General features: G+C 35.8%; 1 protein-coding gene and 2 long non-coding RNA genes across 28 annotated transcripts in view; 1 reads left to right on the top strand and 2 right to left on the bottom strand.

The window, feature by feature from the left end:
* The window catches only part of TRIP12 (thyroid hormone receptor interactor 12), a 144,359-nt gene that overhangs the window by 43,308 nt on the left and 80,783 nt on the right, over positions 1-20,268 (bottom strand). For 18 of the 26 annotated variants that reach the window (XM_036022737.1, XM_028508440.2, XM_036022744.1 and 15 more), the window contains 9 exons: positions 13,510-13,658; positions 10,879-10,914; positions 10,685-10,780; positions 10,022-10,114; positions 9,675-9,836; positions 7,910-7,978; positions 7,657-7,822; positions 2,070-2,187; positions 1,783-1,939 (listed from right to left, as the gene is read on the bottom strand). In XM_036022737.1, coding sequence (XP_035878630.1) covers positions 1,783-1,939; positions 2,070-2,187; positions 7,657-7,822; positions 7,910-7,978; positions 9,675-9,836; positions 10,022-10,114; positions 10,685-10,780; positions 10,879-10,914; positions 13,510-13,658 — 1,046 coding nt within the window. Of the gene's footprint in view, positions 1-1,779; positions 1,940-2,069; positions 2,188-7,656; positions 7,823-7,909; positions 7,979-9,674; positions 9,837-10,021; positions 10,115-10,684; positions 10,781-10,878; positions 10,915-13,509; positions 13,659-20,268 lie in introns of all 26 variants that reach the window. The other 8 variants (XM_036022734.1, XM_036022738.1, XM_028508430.2 and 5 more) reach the window with 1 other exon arrangement.
* LOC118499977 lies at positions 202-15,928 on the top strand. The gene is made up of 3 exons (XR_004902495.1): positions 202-334; positions 7,346-7,350; positions 15,918-15,928. It is a non-coding gene; the product is annotated as an uncharacterized LOC118499977 (long non-coding RNA).
* Positions 14,474-16,322, bottom strand: LOC118499976. The gene is made up of 2 exons (XR_004902494.1): positions 14,691-16,322; positions 14,474-14,659 (listed from the first exon to the last, which is right to left on the bottom strand). It is a non-coding gene; the product is annotated as an uncharacterized LOC118499976 (long non-coding RNA).

Below are 20,268 nucleotides of genomic sequence, written 5' to 3'. Positions count from 1 at the left end.
ACCATGGAGAAATTCATTACCTTAAGACACAGCAGGGACCCTCCATGAATGCTAACTTACACATTTATTTCATCAGGTTTGAGATGGTGAAGTAACAGAATATGGAATATTTAATAATGTGAATGTGACAAAACTCATTAAATAAATCATTTTCAATTAAACACAAATATACACCACAGGTTCTATCAGGTTCCACAAGACATAAAAACAGGTAAAAATCTTGATGGAGGATCCAGTCATGTAGCATCACTGACATGAAGACAGCATTTGTATTAAGGATCTTAAGACATTGCTGATAGAAAAAAATTTATTATTCACAAGTCACAGTATCTAAGTTATAAAGTTATTTATGCCATAAATTCTTAGCAGCCCACCAACATCCTCCTTTAAGCAAAATGACTCTATAACATTATCCTTAGATAAAGAAAAAAAAAACCTTTACATTTACACAATGCTCTAAGATTGTAAGGGATACAACTGGAACTAAGACAGTAATCCTACTCCCTAGGGGTTGCAGGAATTACACAGTACATTTGTAAGAATGAGGCAGGCAGGCAGGCAGGTTCACACTGTCTGCTTGACTTTAGACAGCCTAAAGAAGTGACAAAGTGCTCATTCTTATAACAGTCGAAACTATGGAACTCCTAGCTTGAATGGAAGATAGAACTCTTAGGAAAGACAAGATAAAAAGTTAACAGTGAAAATGCAATTATCAAAAAAATGCTAAAAAGAATGCTTTGAGTTAGAGAATATGACCTGCTTATACACTAAGGCTAACAATGCATAAAAGATGAGTCCTGGTTACCCTTCTCATAAAGGCTGGCTCTGAATTTAGATATTTTCATAAGAACTCCTGAATTTGTAATATTAGTCAGTGGTTTCAAAGTTTTTCAAAAATTCTTTTTTAGAAACTAAATGGTGGAAGACATCTTTAAAGAAGAATACCAGTTTAAGCGTGAAGTTCTAAACATTTAAAAACCAGTTGAAATTAGAAAATATATTGATACTAAAGATATGATGTATTGACAATAAATGAAGCACGGCATTTCCAATAATGCAGTAACCAACATTTCTGGAACTAGTGCAAAGTTTTAAAGTATTTTAATGCAAAATGTCATAGTTCTATATTAAGTATGAAAATAAGAATAAAATCAAACATAAAACCTGACCAAAAAAACAAATCACTGTCATTATCTTGGTGTATTTCCTTCCTATGTATTATTCCTTTTCTCTTATTTTGCCGAGTTCCCAAATGAGTTACATAATTTTGAATATTGTTCTCATTTATAGTATCCCATTTTATAATATAAAAATTTATCCCATTAATGGATTATATGAGCTTATGCATGTATCACAATTTACTTAATAATTCACATATTTATTTTCACATATTTGCTCTTAAAAATATTGAGAAACAGCTATTTTTATGTAAATCTTTGCCTTTGAGAGATCTCTTTTGGATAGGAGATAGAAGGAACTTTTAAAAACACAAAGCCTAACTCATCCAATGTTTCCTTTCAGAAATGAGGAAACTATGGAACAAAGAATTTAAATTACTTGCTCCAAGTCAATCAGGTAGTTAGCAGCAGAAGCAGGACTAGAACATCATGTTTTCTGACCTGAACAGAAATGAGGACCTTGTTCTCAGGAGACAAAATGAGAGAATCTTGAGTTAATTCAAAACTGAGCACATTTAAGTACACACACCCACCCTCCCCAGCCCACCCCTACGCCCACTCTCCACCAAATAGGCACATTTAAACGGTACGAGGAAACTACTACCTCAATGATCCGGCTGTCAATCCTGTTATAAGGATGCCAAAGGCCCCGGTCGTCACGCCACTGCCATATCGCACCATCTGTGTTCTGAGCATTTCCCTTCTTCAGCATGGTATCAACTGCAAAAATGCCTTCTTTTGGTAAGCATGGCATAAGTTCACTAGAAAAAAAAAGTGCAATGACTTTAATAAGTGGTTTCCCCATATATTAGTAAATGTCAAGTCTCTAAAGTAGAACACCCTCTTATAAAGCACAGTTATTATTATTATTATTATTAGCTCAATCTTTACCAAATCAGAGATGTCAGTTCATACAGTTCTTGAGGGCTGCGTGGAACAAGATCAATCTGTTCCTGACAGCTCCCATTGGAGGCACCACACAGGAGGAAGTGAAGTGTTTCTGCAATGTCTGCAAAACCAACAACAAAAAATGAAAGCGTATGATACTAGTTATATTACCTACTTCATTTATTTTTTTATTTTTTATTAAATTTATTAGGGTTGCACTGGTTAATAAAATTATAAAGGTTTCAAATATAAAATTGTATAATGCATCATCAGTATATTGCATTATGTGTTCACCCACCTGAAGTCTAGTCTCCTGTCACCATTTATTCCCCAACCTTTACCTAACCCCACCCCTTTCCCTCTGGTAATCACCACACTGTTGTCTATGTTTACGACTTTGGTTTGTTCGCCTTAATTCCTTCAACTGTTTCACCCAGGGCGCCCCCACCTCCTTACAGCTGTCAGTCTGTTTGATGCACCTATAAGTCTGTTTAAATTTTATTTTGTTCATTAATTCATACCACCAACTTTATAAGGCAGTCCTTGGCGGGGGGGGGGGGGGGGGGATATGATATTAGCATTATTTTCTTCTTCAGCAATATACTACGGAAATTAAAGTAAAAAACCTAAATAAGCTGTAATAAACACCTAAGGAAAAAACTTCTAACAATTTATTTCCGAGGATCTCACTATGGGTCTCAGTCTTCTAGCTGGACACCTAATCACATAGCCAACCAGAGACTTCGCCAATCTTTTATTACTTCCCTTAAGGAGCCCAGTGTTTTGTACAAAAAAGTGAACTTAATGTGCATTTTAACCCTAAATTCAAGTATATTCATATATTTGTCTTCAATTCAACTATACTAAAAATGCGTGGACAATAAGATAACACAAAGCAATTAAAAGCATCTAAATCTTGGCTTTTCCAGTCAAAAAGGTGGGATAGGCAGACATGGCTCGCCTCTTTACACAACCACATTAAAATTACAACTAAAATATAGAGCAACCATCACTCAGAACCATCTGAAATCGAGTTGAATGGAAGTCTGAAAACTACAGAATGAAAGAAACCACATTTACCCACAACGGAGGGAGGGCACAGATGCAGAATGGGGTGGCCCCACACCCACATGTGGATAAAATTCGGGAAGGATATCTCAGGAGAGAGGAATCTTGACCCCAAGCAGTACCCCAACCCAAGGGTTCCATTGCCAGGAAGATAAATTCCCACAACTTCTGTCTGCAAAACCCAGCAGGGATTGAGTCAGTGGAAGAAACTGCTGAAGCTCCAAGTAGTTACTCTTAAAAGAACCCATACAGGGAGGACTCACCTACTCAAACTTCCCTCTGAGCTCTAGCTCAGAGCTCCCTCAGAGCTCTAGCACTGGGGTGGCAGCTTCAAAAGTACCAGCATACTTGGAAAAACTGAAGTGTCTGGCATCAAGGTGAGCAGAAGCCACTGTCCCATTTCTAAACCCTCTCCCCACAGAGCCACAAAGCTGGCAAGCAGGTGCCTTATCTAAGACTCCATCAACATGGCTAACACTGTTTGACCCTCCTGGGAGATCCCTAGAGACTCTGCTTTGCCCAGTTTACAGGCCCACCCAAGTTGCTTCTCCATAAGAATGGCTGGTCTCCACTTACTGTGCACAACTTCCTAAATACTCTCAAATAAGCAACAGCTGGCCTCGGTGAATCTCAGGTCTCACACTAGTAGCAACCAGGCTAGATTCACTTTGGCTTCACCTGGGAATCTCCAAGCTCAGCACGAATAGCAGCCATCTCAGACTGCTTTATAGCTCAGGCAGGGTGGCCCCAGGCAGAACAGAGGTTGAGTCTGACTCTGGCCTGTCCCACCTGGGAACCCAAGGCTCAGTGCACCCAGTGGACAGATATAGGCCACATCAGAGCACCACCACCCTGCTCCAATCCTTGAAGCTGGATGGCCTGGGTAAATCCCTCCCATTGACCTGACAACAAAAACCAAGGCTCAACTACAAGAGGAGGGTGTATTCAGTCCACACAGAGGGCACATGTCAAGTACCCAGCTTGGGTGATATGGAAGGCTGTGCCACTGGACCCTACAGGACACCTACTACATTAAGTCACACTACTGAGACGGGGAGTCATAGCGGCTCTACCTAATACATAGAAACAAACACAGGGAGGCTTCCAAAATGAAGAGACAAAGAAATATGGCCCATATGAAAGAACAGACTGACTCCAAAAAAAGAGCTAAACAAAATGGAGATAAACAATCTACCAGATGCAGAGTTGAAAACATTGGTTATAAGGACGCTCAAGGACCTTAGTGAGCACCGCAGCAGCATAAAAAAGACTCAGTCAGAAACAAGAATACACTAATTAAAATAAAGAAGAATTTACAGGGAAACAACAGTAGTATGAATGAAGCTGAGAATCAAATTAATGATTTGGAACAAAAGGAACCAAAAAACAACAGTCAGAACAAGAAAAAAGAATTAAAAAAAATGAGGATAGTGTACAACGTCTGAGACAACTTCAAGAGACTCAATGTTTGCATCGTGGGGTGCCAGAAGGAGAAAAAGAGCAAGAAATTAGAAATCTATTTGAAAAAACAGTGGAAGAAAACTTCCCTAATTCAGTGAAAGAAATATGCATGCAAGTCCAGGAAGCACAGAGTCCCAAACAAGATGGAGGCAAAAATGTCCATTCCAAAACATATCATAATTAAAATGCCAAAGGTTAAAGGTGGAGCTAGAATCTTAAAAGCAGCAAGAGAAAAGGAAGAGTTACCAGAAAGGAATTCCCATAAGATTGTCAGCTGTCTTCTCAAAAGAAACTATGCAGGCTAGAAGGTATTGGCAAGAAATATTCAAAGTCACAAAAAGTGGGGACCCACAGCCAAGATTGCTCTACCCAGCAAAGCTATCATTTAGAATCACAGGGCAGATAAAGAGCTTCCCAGACAAGGAAAAAACTAAATGAGTTCTTCATCACCAAACCATAATCACATGAAACGTTAAAGGGACTCATTCAAGAGAAAGAGGACCAAAACTATGAATAAAATGGCATTAAATACATATCTATCAACAATTGAATCTAAAAAATAAACTAAGCAAACAAGAATACAGACAGAATCATGGATACAGAGAGCATTTTGATGGCTGCCAAATGGGAGGAGGGTGTAGGGGAATGGGTGAAGAGGTGAGGGGATTAAGAAGCACAAATAGGTAGTTACAAAATAGCCATGGGGGTGTAAAGTACAGCATAGGATATGGAGGAGCCAAAGAACTCATGCAGGAAACATGGACATAAACAATGGTGTAGCAATTGCCTCAGAGAGTAGAGGGTGCTGGGTTGAGTGAAGCAAAGAGGCAGAAAAAAATCAGGGAAACTGTAATAGCATACTCAATAAATTTTTTTTAAAAAGCATTTGAATCTTGCACTGACTGGTATGGCTCAGTGGAATGGGGGCTGTCCTGAAAATCAATAGGGCTTTGGTTTGATTCACTGTCAGGGCACACGACTAGGATGCAGCCCAAGTCTCCAGCTGGTGGTGTGCAAGAGACAGCCAATCAATGTTTGTCTCCTCCTTTCTCCCTCCCTTCCCCTTTCTCTGAAAATAAATAATCATCTAAAAAAATCTGAATTATCACCATTTTGTGATCATAAAAGACATTTTCTTACATGACAGTAACCATGTCATCTAAAGACAAAATCATTAAAATATCATCTACCATAAGTTTCTAGTCCCAGGAGACATCACTTTATGGGAAAATTTGCACGAACCAGTCTGATGTGCTGACAGCGTGAGAAGTCCTTAGCCTCCATAGGTTTACTCACCCTAACAGCTACAACCTTAGGACAAGGCTGACTCTCTTTGATGGTTGTGTGTGTGTGTGTGTGTGTGTGTGTGTACACAATACACATGACAAAATATATCAATGTTTCATTGAAATGTTTTGCCAGTTATCAAGGAAATTATTCACCAGTGATGTGGGCAGAGAGGCATGGACAGTTAAATCTCTGCTTCATTGAAATTTTGTAAACAGTAAATAAAATGTTTTAAGATTTCTGCCCAACTTTCCAAAGCAATGTGAATACACAGCAGTGGTACACAAGGATTCATTTTTTTCTGTTTTTAGAGAAAGAGGAAGGGGGTAAGAGAGACAGGTAGAGACACATCGATACAAGAGAGAAACTTCGATTGGTTCTCTCTCTGCACACAGCCCAAGAGAGGAGTGAACCCACAACCCTAGCATGTGCCCTGGGAATCATATTCATGACCTTTTGGTTTAAGAGACAATATTCCAACCAAGTGAGTCACACTGGCCAGGGTCATTAAATGTTTTAAAGAGATCAGAGCATAACAGCAAAATGGAAAGAGAACAGGTACATGTTTCCATTGTATTACTGTTGTAGAAAGAAAATATGCCTAGTAGTCTGCATTATGAATGCACAGCAAACTTCCTAGAGTATGCAAAAGAGATGAAAATGTTTATCATATTAAAAGAAAAAAAAAACACAAAAAAATCACACAGCAATTTCCCACACCAGTATTCAGGGAAATGCTGTGCCATCAAGTAACAAAAGACAATCTATGTTCAAACTCCAGACAACGGTGGGCTACACAAAATTCAAAAGGCTCCCAGGGATTTTTAATAAGCAAAGTGCATTTTTACTACACAAAGGAGTTATTTAAACCTTTCCCAATTTATCTAGGAAGAGAGTACTTTGTTCACTGCACAAGACAGTGTTCCTGGAATACCAGGTTTGAGGATGACTCAATGATTTAAGGAGAATCTTATCAATAAATCACCTCAGCAACACTATTTTTCTTAAAACTTCTGTGCCAATGCACTAATTCACAAGAAACGCCAACTAAAAATAAAACTGAGTTCCTCTCAAAGAGGGAGTATCTAGTTTATACTAGTTGATAAGTTAATAAAGCAAGTTATACTACTCAATATTCTATCTGAGGCAGTGCAATCAAAGGCTATTTTATTAGTGAATATCGTCCCTGGCTCCCAAGGTAACATCCTCAGAGATCAGAATTATGGATATGACATTAACACAAAACGGTGGGTGCTTTATACAAAAGTTGCAAGAGCAAGACTAGCAACAATCAAATTTTTTTGAATTCTGCGGTCTTCAGACATTAACTTGTAAAATCTAAAAAAGTAACAGCAAATTGCAGTAACAGTGCAATAAAACTTTATTTCCTACACACTGGATAAGATTGGGAAAGGCTTAGAAATACTAAAGTAGCAAAGATCAGAGACATTCATCTGTGTAAGTTCTAGTATTTTGAGGGAGGAAAGCATTCTGGTATCAGATGAACTGCTAGAAAAATCTAATACACGATACTACACAGAAAGCAATCATCTTGGGTCTTTAGCCCTAGGATCAGCAAGGGTAAAATTTTAATATACTATATACTTTCTTTAAAACGTGTTATGTAGGAAGTGTTACTATATTATCCCAACACAAATTTATTACACATTAATGTTTTTCTTATTATCCAGTGTCTATGGTATTAGCAAACTCAAGTAGATATTTTTTAAAGCCACTTTTCTTTCTTAATGTAGAATAATAAAATAGTACTTACTTTGCTTCATAAGTTGAACGGCTAAAGTTGGACAGTTGGAACACATCAGAGAAAACATGCGGACCACCATTATAAACATTCCGGAACTTAAAATTGGTGGAGTCACTACCAATAACTGTTGAACATTTGTAAGCAGATCTTTGGAGGCAACCTGCTGGAGTAAATTCTTCACAAACATGAGGAAAAAAATGTTATATTGTGATTCCACAATTTAACAATTTCATGAAAATACCCCCGAGGACTGGATGCTTACCTCCTCATGTTGGAAGTTGTCCACTAGACGTGCAAAACAAAGGCAAGTGCTTTCTACTGACTTTTTGTCCTATATTTTTAAATAAAGGAAAATAAAGCTTATTAATATAAAACATGTTCATTGTCATAAACCACTAACTTATCTTCTCCTAACCCAAAATTCTTCAGGTCTGGCTGAAATAGATGTGAGCTTTGACAATGCAATGAGCCCAAGAAAGGTACAATCAATAATAGGATTTCAAAGCAAAGAGAATCACACTGGTAAAACCTCCCTCCTTAAGGCTCAAAGAGATAAATGCAAATATACAGAAAAGAAGAAACAACCTTTTTACTTCTATAATTTTATTTTATTCATCTGTGTTTTTATTTGTGGGAAGTTCAGAAAGAGTCAGCTCATCTATGTGTCACATATGGATAAACCTTATTATACTACTCCCCAGTGTACTTCTGTAATTTTAATACCTAAACGATTATAATAAAGAAAAATACCCTATCATCCTAAAAGGCATCCCCAGTGGAAATACTGAAAACATGCATACATTAAAAATTTGAAAACAGTTAAACAGGTGTGTGTGAACCAGAGGTTAATTGGTAATGTGAAAAGGTAGGTATAGATTTGCTCTATTCACTATATAAAAAGTCTGGAAATACTATTATGAGTAGCTTCATTGAGAAAATGTTATAAATAATCCATATAAGAACAAAAAGGAACAATTTAATGGCTTAACCAGTGTTTTAAGAGACCTTGCTTTTTCCTAATAAATGTCTTCCAATGTGAAAACTAGACTTGTTTGTGTAAAAGCGAGAATGAGTGTGTATTACAAAAGCCTTACATCTTCACTGTCACTGTCTAGAAAGCTGGTCCAATAGTGGCCAACTATTGAACAACTCCGATTGTCATGCCTATTTCCAAACTGAAGTCACAGCTAACTGAAGTCACAGCTAACTAGAGAACATATTTCTAACTCCCATAAAGGTTATCTCAACCTAGCAAGTTTTTACAAGTAAATGAAGGACACTCTTTGTGTCTTGATCACCTTAGAAGAAAACACTCCAGAGAGTCAATAATCATTACTATCTATCTTAATAAATCCTTTAACATACCTTAATGGTCCCAAGATTTTAAGTGTACTTTGTGAAGGTAATTTAAAAGCCAGATTTCTTTTTAAAAAACTCTCTTTATCAACAGCACTTTAAAACATTAATTTATATTTAAAGAAAATTCAACTTCTCTATGACCTTGAGTAGAGGTTTAACTCATGATCTGTCCTCCATCGCAGGCCTCTGTAAACCTTGCTTCTCATACTACATTCATGAAGTCCATTCAGTCCATCTCCTAAATAATTGCTCCTGCTCTTCTCCTCAGACAGCTACAGTCTACATATTCCATTTCATTTTTATTTGGGACACGTTTCCTCTCCTAATCTCATCCTCCTAGTCTTGTCTGTCTAACCCAATGCCTTTCCAAAAGGAATTTCTGATCATAGCAAATAGTAAACGCTCCATTTCTGCTAAAATAACAAATGTATCCCTTAAAGTCAAAATAGCTGAAGATATCAAACATATGGAATACTATTCACTTGCATAAGTCCAACAATATTTGCAAAATATCTAATACAGTACATGAGACTGAATAACACATCAAATGATGGATCAAAACATTTCCTATTTATATACCCATTTGGAGGATTTAAAATTCTAGTTAAAATTTACATTTTAAAAGTGTAATAAAAATGTTTATAACATAAAATAGTTTCATATTTTACCTGGTGAGTTAGCCTTTGGGTAAGCAATGGGAGGGAATCTGCCACAAAATGAAATTCATCTGGTGTGATACTCTGGCAGCAATTGGCTGCAATTGCTAGTGCATTTCTTTGGGCATTTATGCTGAAGAACTCTAGATATAGCAAGCAGTCTGCCAAACCACCCTAAAATATAGAAAACTGTTAAAATAAAGAAATACCCTTTATATCAGCAATTTAAAAAGCCTACTAGTAAGTCTAGCACATCACTCTGGAAACACCATGTATACCTAACAGAGATTGCAATCTAAGAGTTGTGTATATAAAATCCAACAGGAAATGAAATACAGTGTTTCGGTAACAACACTTACTGCTTGTAGAATGGCTTTACTGTGTCTACGCGATAACATCTCCAAGGCGGTCAAAGCCTGCTCTGCCACATCAATACACTGAATTACTTGCAGCTGGGAACATAAAAGTGGGTAGCCTAAGGTTATCATTCAAGTTCTTTTCTAGTCACTTATCTTCACAGCATTTCCTCTAATTTCCATCCATCTATAATGCCTCTAACGTGAAACCCACTATGGGAAACTCACTTTATGACATTGAGCAAGGCACTTTTTCTGCCTCAGCCTTCTCAGCTGTAAAATGAGGTTATACATAGCTATAACCTCACTGAGATGTTTTCTAGAAATAATGAAATTAGTTTTAATCAAGTACATTAAGATCTTCTCTGAAGATTTTAATGTGGTAATTGCCATTATTAAAAATTAGAAGCCTGGGTTGACTATATAAATGTTTTATTAACATCAGATTTAAACTACTGCTCTGAAGTATTTTCCTGGAATCTTGGAAAAAAAACACAAAAAACAAAACAACAAAAAAAAACCCCACACAACTTTACTTAAACAATGAATGTTAAGAAGCATTTCTTAATGTGGCCTCACAATGTGATGTACTACTTTCAAGTTCAGAAGTAATTAGACCACTGAGACCTAAGCTTGAGCCCCTTTAGCCCCCGGTTTTAGGATTACCTTTTCTAAAAAGACAGGAATCGCATCTACCACAACAGCAGATGATCGAGGAAGGGCTTCCATCATGTATGTTAAGGCTCGACAAGCATGGTTCATCTAGAAAACAACGTGTTTTTTCTTAAAAAAACAAACAAACAAAAACAACCCTCAAAATATTAATTTGGAGTCTTTTTCAGAATGCAGGACATACTTACAATATCAAAATTATGTTCCATCTGCAGTAATGTTATCTGTTAAAAGATTATTAAAAAGTATTAGAAGGTATTTACATTCTTAGAGAAAAGTCCTAAAGGAAGTATTGCTTCCTCTACTTCAGCTGAAATGGAAAAGCATTACACAAAACTTTTATCATAGAAAAATAATATCAAGATAAAAACCTAGTATGCATGCACAAGAAATGATTATGTGTAGGACGGCATGACTTACACACTATAGCTCCAAGTTGGGAACTTTCCTGGATTATTATCACATCATGATCCAGGTCAAAAACAAAGCCTTCCTGTTGCTTACTATCCATCTTTCTAGTACCTCTAATACACCACTCCCTTTAGAAGCTCATTAACACATCACTGAAGACTTAATAGGTGTCAATAAATACTTTAGTACATAAATAAACAGAGCAGCAATGAACAGCTTTTCCTTAAATTAACAACTGACAGTACAGATCCAAGACCAAGACTTAAAACTCTTGCGAATAAGCTTCTCTAAAGTTGAGATAAGTACCATTTAACTTTAACTCAGATGGAAAATACACAGCAGCATAGGATTTACACACTCTTGCAGAAAAGACCTTAAGCACATTTCAAGCACATTTTTCAAAGAAGGGAATGCAAAACTGCTAGGGGTGTACACATAATTCTCCTAAAGCAGCCAAGTTACCAAAATAATTCTCTATCTGTTGAAGCAGATGATCATTCATGGTCTTCTAGCTCAATGGAAAGTCTTAAATGCACTGAATTTAAGTTATAAAATATCCTTCAATTAAATGCATAACTACAATAACAGACATCAAATATTCTAATACAATAATCATTTAGTAAGACTGTCTTCTTGGCTCTGAATTACACTGGGTACAGACTATACATATACATCCCCTCTATTTCAGGGTTTAATAGCACTCTATTTCACAAATCCCCTACAATGAATCAGTCACTTCGAACACTCTAAACTGAAAAGAGATTGTCATGTTAACAGAAAAAATAACAAGTCCTGCAATTCTAAAAGTGGACTGAACCTTATACGACCATATTTGGGAAGAAGGATTATTCTAAATAGATTGATTCCCTTTCACCAAAATGACTACAGACACCCACATGTATGATAATGGATACATATATATTCACAATATTCTATTGTGATGAAAGATAAATCTGGACAACTCATTAACAACAGTCATTATTAATAGCATGAGCTGACTCATGCAAGTCTATTAAGCACTTAAATCTAATCAATAAGCAGCAAATTAAGTAAATTTGACTATGTGTCAACATTTTTGCCTAGACTTAACAGCTTCTTTATTTCACTAATAATAACTTCATTTTAACATTAGACAGTATAAAGTAAACCTAAGTCTTTGTTGCTATTCATTTTTTAACAAACAAGAACAAAACAAGAAAGTTTAATTTGGGTAACAGAAGCTAGTTATCCAAATTAATCAAAGAAATCTGTAATTCGAACATGAAAATTCACATAGGCTAACTGTAAAAAAAAAAATAAACGAGATACTGCTCTTTACAAAACACTTAAGAATCAACATGGAAGGCTTTATAAAGTGGAGCTAGCTCTCATTATTCAAAGGTCTGAGTGGCAACATGTAAAAAAAAATTGGTTTAATCTTCATCAGCCCCTGCCAAAGACCAGCCATACAACAACTAACAATGGGAAGAAAAAAAGACTACATCACCTTGTATGTGACTAGTCTTCATTCAGCTCTCTCCTTAAAACTCAGCCTTTTCCCTATTTTGATAATGTGATCAATACCAATCACAATTTCATTCTGTCAACTAGGTATGTAAAAAAAAATTTACACAACTGTTTATTTTTTAATTCCCAGGTAAAATATGTTATAAATGCGTTCATGATATTTATGTTAGTCTTCATTACTATTTTATTCAGGCTCAAATTATAGCCAATTTCTTTAATTCTGGAGTAAGGAAATTTACCAAGCTACTATTTAGAAGACATTATGCTCAAGAACCTATCTCCTCCTGTTGTTTCACATTAAAAGGCTTAAGTAATTAAGTTTAGTAAATTCTAAATATCAACTCATACTTGTGTTGAAAAATCATTAAAAGATTTTTAAAGTTATTTTTCTATTGTGGTTATTGTTTTTGTTTCGTTTTGGGCGTTTCTTCTTTTGTTTTTGCTTAACAACAAAAAAACCCTTTTAAGCTGGAAGGATCCATGTGGGCTCCTGTGGCTTGACAGCTCGGCCACACACACAATTGTCAAACATGAAACCTGCCTGGTGCGCAAAGAAACCCACAAGTGAGCTGCTTATCACTGCCCCGTGTACCACAGGCTGAATGAGAAAGCATGCCGGTTTTGGTGTAGCAAGTCAAGAGGCCAACAATTTAAAACTAGTCATTTAAGTATCAAAGATGGGGTAACTATTCATCAAGAAGTGGTTTAGAAAATTTACTAACTCATTATTAGCAATCACTCACATTATTTATAAACATGAAATAAAAGCACTAAGCCATACTCTACTGTCTCCTTGTTCTGCCATGTTTTAAAATTCATAATGACAATAATTATACTTTCAGTAAGTATATGGGCAGCATAGAGGACAAGTGAGGTAAAACAAGGGGGAAACTCTATCTTACCAAAGCTGGAACAACACTCTTGACAGGAAACCCTCCCAGTGTCTCCTCATTTCCCATAACCAATAACTGACACATTTCAATGACTGCCTGGAGTTGCTGGCTTTCATCACTTGCTTGTAGTCCTTGCAGAAGCTGCTGGGCCTTAGAACCTACACAGGGGGAATAAATGATTATTTTTAAACATTTAAGAAAATTATTACTAGGTAAAAGATATGACCCTAGTCCTGGCTGGTATAGCTCAGTGGTTGAGTGCCAGCCTGAGAATCAAAGGGTCACTGGTTCCATTCTCGGTGTAGGGCGCATGCCTGGGATTTAGGCCAGGTTCCCAGTGGGGGCATGGGAGAGGCAACCAAACATTGATGTTTCTCTCCCTCTTTTTTTTTTTCCTCTTTCCCTTCCCTTCTCTAAAAAATAAAATCTTTTTTAAAAAGCAACTTTACATACAGGATTTTGCTGTGTATAATGTGCACATTTTTGCCCAAAAATTTGAGGAAAAAATAAGGATGCTTATTATACATGGGTTGTACTAATTTTGTATCTGTTTTTAATTCTTTTATTTATGCTTGTGTGTTAAAAGCATAACTCTAGAAACCAATAATGATATCTGCACACAAAATAATACCCTGGAAAATAATCAGTTTCATTTCTAAATATAATTAATTAATTAATTAATTAAAAATTAAAATGAAAAAGATTTTTCCCCCTGAAAATTTGGGCCAAAAATGTGGGTGCACATTATACACGGGGGTGCATTACTCAACAAATTATCACGATAGCTAGCTGCTTATCTTCTTTGCGTCCCAACTAAAGTCTAGGTCCATTATCAGGGTTAAGACAAGCTGCTAATAATTCAAGACCAATGAGCTGAATTTACTCTGCCTTAAAGTGATCTCAAGTTAGTTGTCTAAATATTTTTGTCTTAATATTTATCTACTTAAATGACACAGGCTGATTGATTTTTTTAATGGCTAAAACAAAAAATATACACATGACTATTATAAATTGTTACTGTTAAAATATCTGTTTTAAATATCTGTAACATATATAAAATGTTAAGTGTACATGTACAGTGAGCAAAAGTTTTCTGAATAAATGCTTGCTAAACAATGATACCCAGACTTCAAAGGAAATGTCATAAATCTCTTAATACCTGCATCACAATAAATGTAATCCCTCAATACCTGCATCACAATAAATGTAATCCAAGTAACAGTGAATGAGAAAAGGACATATAGGTAATAAACAATGCACCTAACAAGAGATTGGAAAGAAAAAGACTATTTTCTAAAAATAAAAAACAGCAAATGAAGGACCTTTCTACCTCCTCTCATTTCATTTGCAGATGTTACTATCAGAATACTTTTAGAGAAATACTTTTAAGGCTCAATTCCATTGTCCAAACGACGGAAAAATGCTGACTCACAGGAAGAAAAAAAGTTGTCAAAAAGCTGAACAAGACACTCAAAAATTTTGAATTTTCATGAACACCTTTCCTACTTGTAATTATGATTAATTCATTCAATGCTGACCAAATTTATACCTCACATTCCTTTCAAGCCCCTTCTTACACTCTCTCAGCTTATCCTTTTAATATTGGATTTTTTCACTTCCATATCACTGGGTATCAAAATGAGTAGAAACATGTTTGGAAAACGTCAATAAATGTAGAATGAACATGAAAACCAAAGGTTTTTATTTCAATAAAGCTTCAATGTATTTCTGGGGGGCATAGCCTTTCAGAGGGACACAGGTGATCCTTGCAAGGTTTATTTTATTATTTCAGACTATGGCTGATAAACTGTACAACTGTCACTGACTTCCTACCTTTACCGTAATTAACAGTCCATGTAAAAATATGTTTCAAGAAAGTCAAGTTCAAAGGGATACCATCTTTAAGATTTTCAAACTAAATAATATCAGTTCTAGTTACGGTAGGTTTGTCATTTCTGTGTTGCAATAATGTGGAAGGAAAAACAAAATGGGGGGAAAATAACTAGTGAAAATAAGAGAATCAATCCTCAGTTGCTTCTATATTTGTTTTTAAAGGATGAAACAGTTTATATAAGCATAACCACCTAAAAAAACAACTGACACATATGTCACTGGATATATTATAAATAGCGAGGCTTGCGATTCTAAGGATACATCATTCTGACATGATCAAAATCATCATCAGTATCCACTGGAAGGCATTATGCTAAGTGAAATAAGGAAGACAGAGAAAGACAAATTATCGTATGACTTCACTTTTATGTGAATCTAAAACAAAATAAAAAAACAAACAGAAACAAACTCTTAGGTACCGAGAACAAACTGATGACTGTCAGATGGAGGAAGGGTTGAGAGGCTGGGTGAAAAAGGGTGAAGGGATTAATATGTACAAATTGGCAGTTACAAAAGAGTTACAGAGATATAAAGTACAGTTCAGGGAATACAGTCAATAATGCTGTCATAACTAACTACTCCAGGTGGGTGCCAAGACTAACCTGGGGAATCACTTCATTATTTATATAAATGTATAACCACCTAATGTTGTACACCTGAAACTAATGTAATATTGAATGGTAACTATAATTCAAAAATAAAAATTAAAATAAGAAAAAAATAAATGTAAGGGTCTCAGGAACCACCCAGAAGTCTATGGACCATCCCTCGAAACCATTATCACAAAGCAGGGACTGGTTGGCAAATATTTTCCATAAAGAGCTAAATCTGGCTTCCTACTTGTTTTTGTACAATCTGTAAAATAAAAATGATTTTCGCATTTTTAACTAGCTGAAAAAATTTAAGAATCGTATTTTTGACAGATGAAATATAAATTTCACGGTCCTTAATAAATAAAATGTTATGGGATTACAGCTGGGGTAATGCTTATCTAGTGCCCGTGTTGGCTTTCGTGCCGCAGTGCCCGAGATGAAGAGTCGCGGCAGAGACGCTATGGGGGACGAAGGTCACAGTATTTACTATCTGGCCCATTAAAGGAAATGTAAGCAAAGATGGACCAAATGAGGAAGAATGTGAAGAATTTCAACAGAACTGGAATCTATAATAAAAATCAAATAACTGTTTAGAGCTGAAAAACATAATATAAAATTTAAGAACTGACTGGTTTAACAATACACTGAAGAAGAGAGCAGAAAAAGGAGTTAGTGAATTTAAAAGCTGGCCAATACAAAGTTTTCAAACTGGGCAGAAGGGGAAAATGCTGATAAAAACAAAAATAAAATGCAGCAAGAGAGACATGTTGAATGAGTCCAAAGCTTGAACATATATGATCTTGATACTCTCAGCAGGAATGAAAGGGGAATATTTGAAGAGATAATGAGATAAGGGAACTATTTAAAAGAGATTTTGGCCAAAAATTTTTCCAAAACGGGTAAAAGGTATCAATTCACAAATTCAAAGGTTCAATGAAACTGAAGCAAATTAAAAATGAAAGAAAGTGTCACACAGTCCTACTATAGGCAAACTACTAAAAATTAATTATATTTTAAAAAAGCAAATCTTAAAATCCAAAGGAAGAAGATACTACCTTGAAAATGGCAATTGTAAATTTTGAACAGAAACTAGGAAAACCAGAAAACATTACAAGTGCTGAGAATTTTATAGATGGGGAAAATAGCTTTTACAAATTAAGGCTAATCAATGATTTCTCAAATTCAGGGAGAAGTAATTACTAGCAATAGTTTACTACATGAATAAAGAAGTTCTTCAGGCTAAAGGGAAATGAACCGTAAAAAGAAAATGCAGGAAGGAATTAAGAACACTAAAATGACATATATGTTGATAAACAGAAGAATATGGATGTTCTAAAATAACAATTACATCTTATTGTGTTACTAACATGTGTAAGTAAAGCAAATTAAAACAACAGCATTAAGTATGGCAGGAGGTGAAAAGAGTTAAATTGTTGTACAGTTTTTGTACTGTTTGGGTACAATGAAATATTATTATAAGGTAGACTATAATAAACCAAAGATATACATTATAATCTTTAGAGTATCCACTAAAATAAGTATATAAGGATATATAACTAAAAAGTTAGAAGAAATGACACCACACTATTGTTACACATGACTGGTAGGAAGGCAAAAAATGGTAAAACTCTTAAAAGAGGGCGATTTACAACATCTGCCAAATGTTATATGCATTTACCTTTTTAAACAGTAATGTCCCTTTTAGAAATCTATCCTGAAGATAACACAGGAAAAAAACAGGAAGGCTGTATTTCACTGCAGCACAACCAAAACTGGAAACAACCTGAATTATTTACCCAGTTCAACAGAAAACTGGTGCTTTACAAAAGGAAAAGAAATCTCTCTCTCTCCCTCCCTCCCTGTCTTTCTCTATCTTGCAATCTACATATGCAGCAACTACGGAGAGTGAACACCAAAAACTATTTTTAGAAGCAAGGTAAAGTGTATAAAGTTCAGCACCATTATCTAGTAAAGGTAGTGTGTGTAAAACAGGTAACATGCATTTGTTTGTTTGTTTGTTTTTAAGTAAAAAACTAAGAACAAGCCATAAAATTAACAGAGGTTATTTGTGTGGGAGGAGGAAACAGGGTAAAGGGATATCAAGGGAAGAAGTGACTATGCTATTCTCACCAGGAACTGGAACTTTTGGCATGGGAGAAGATACAAGATAAAAGGTAGTTAAAACCCTGCAGTCCCGACTTTGAATTAACAATATTAGTATGAACTCAAATTTATTTTAAAAGACAAAATGAAATTATTTCTTGTGTTTGTCCATTCAAGTGTCTAATGATAACAATCAAACCAGTAGTAATGAATATGCCTAGAGCCCAGGCTGTGGGCTCCAAATACCATTTGGTATTTTTTTAAAAATCAGGGGTGTCTAAAGAAATGTCCAATTTCAGGTATGGAGAGGTGGGGAAAGGGGTAGAGGAAGGCACTGAACTTGTCACATCACAAAGCAAAACCTACTGAGATCTTATCAAAAAGACTGAGAAGCCAACCTCATAGAGATCCCATCATCAGCCAATGATGGGTCAATTTAACCATCAATGAACATCACTTAAAAATGTCTACAAGTCTCTACCCACTTAACGATGACACCTAAACAGTAACAGCAGCAATTTAAAGAATGCAAAGCCAACTATTTGAAAACTGGTAAATAAAGAGGAGAAAATAATTTTTCCTGTACCAAATTGTCTGGGAAGAGATACCCTTTATATATTGCTACTAAATTACTTCTTTTATTTCTAGTTAAGTGAAGACTGATCATTAGACATGCAGTACTATCATCTTGCAATCCCTGCTATCTAGGCAGTAGGTTTCATTTTGATGTTTTATGAGACAATCAGACTTTATGTCCTTCCTAATATTAGAATACCATAACTTTTGCAGTCTTTCCCCATTAGAGAAAGAAAATAAAATCAAACTCAAATCTGAAAAAGCGTAAATATTTGTATGTCCTTATTTTTACAGTTACAAACTCAAAATATGCACATGAAGTGGTACCTAAGACTGGCTTAAAATAATCTTAGGAGTGGAGGGAATGGCTGAGGACATAAATGAAAAACTGGGATCAGGATCATGATATTCTAAATCCTTCAATGGTTACTGATCCCTTAGGTTAAACCCCACATTTGCTGTGGGCCTGCCAAGGTCCTACATGAACTTGGAGAGAGCCTAAACCACTCAGCGTTCATCTTCTAATCTATCCCTCTCCCTTCACTCTTTCCATAGGCCTCTGCTTGCTGTCTATTTCTCAAGTGCGCCGCGCTCACTCCCACCTCCCATGTGCACGTACGCTTTCCCTCGGACCTGTGCAGAGCTGGTTTCCTCGCTTCATTTAGGTCTTCACAAAACCAACATGCCTCAGAGGTTTCTCTCATAAACCTACCTACATTTCCCCACCAAGAACCTACATTCTTACCCAGTTTGTTTTCTTTCACTGGGCTGATACTACCTGAAAGTTTTGTCTTGTTTCTTGCCAGGATCACCCTTTAGCATGAACACTCCATGTGAAAAACAACTCTATTTATTATCCTATCCAGGACTCAGTACAAGCCCAGGACCTAATACATACCACTAATTAAAAATCTACATTCAGCCCTGGCTGGTGTGGTTGCGTGGAATAATCCTATGAACCAAAGGGTTGCAGGTTCAGTTACCAATCCAGGTACATTCCTGGGTTATGGGGCCAGGTCCCCAGCACAGGGACATGCGAGAGGCAACCACACATTGGTGCTTCTCTCCCTTTCTCTCTCTCTTCCTAAAAACAAATAAAGAAAATCTTTTTTAAAAAATTCCATATTTGAGCATCCATGAAAACCCTGTATAGGGTATGTTATCTGAGAGTTGAGTATCAGGTCAGTAAAACAAACCAAAAACAGAAGTACCAGCTGCTTTTTAAATTTCCCGTCAAATACTAAAGCCAGGATATTTAAAAACCCTCAAGTGTTAAGTATACATATTAAGTGTATGTACACATGTTGAATTAAAAAATTTAAAATATCTGACAGAAAATTATATAAGCACATGTTAGTAAGGTCAGAATTGATAGGCTTCAGTAACACTTCAGAAACTTTGAAAACTGATCAAGACTGAAGTCTTAATTTAGCCTACTGATTCTATGGAAACATTATCAGTGGAGTTATTAAAACATGATCAATTGTAGATTTTGCTTAAAGATGCAAAAGATAGTATTCTACACCAGAAAAATTTAACTGGATTTGTAATTATGCAAACTTATTTTTAGTTACAAATTAAGTAAGACCTTAAAAGTCACTGC

This window comes from Phyllostomus discolor, chromosome 4 (genome assembly GCF_004126475.2).
Source record: "Phyllostomus discolor isolate MPI-MPIP mPhyDis1 chromosome 4, mPhyDis1.pri.v3, whole genome shotgun sequence".
Classification (NCBI taxonomy): Eukaryota; Metazoa; Chordata; class Mammalia; order Chiroptera; family Phyllostomidae; genus Phyllostomus; species Phyllostomus discolor.
Note: the sequence above shows the minus strand (reverse complement) of the source record. Positions and strands in the feature narration are given on the sequence as shown.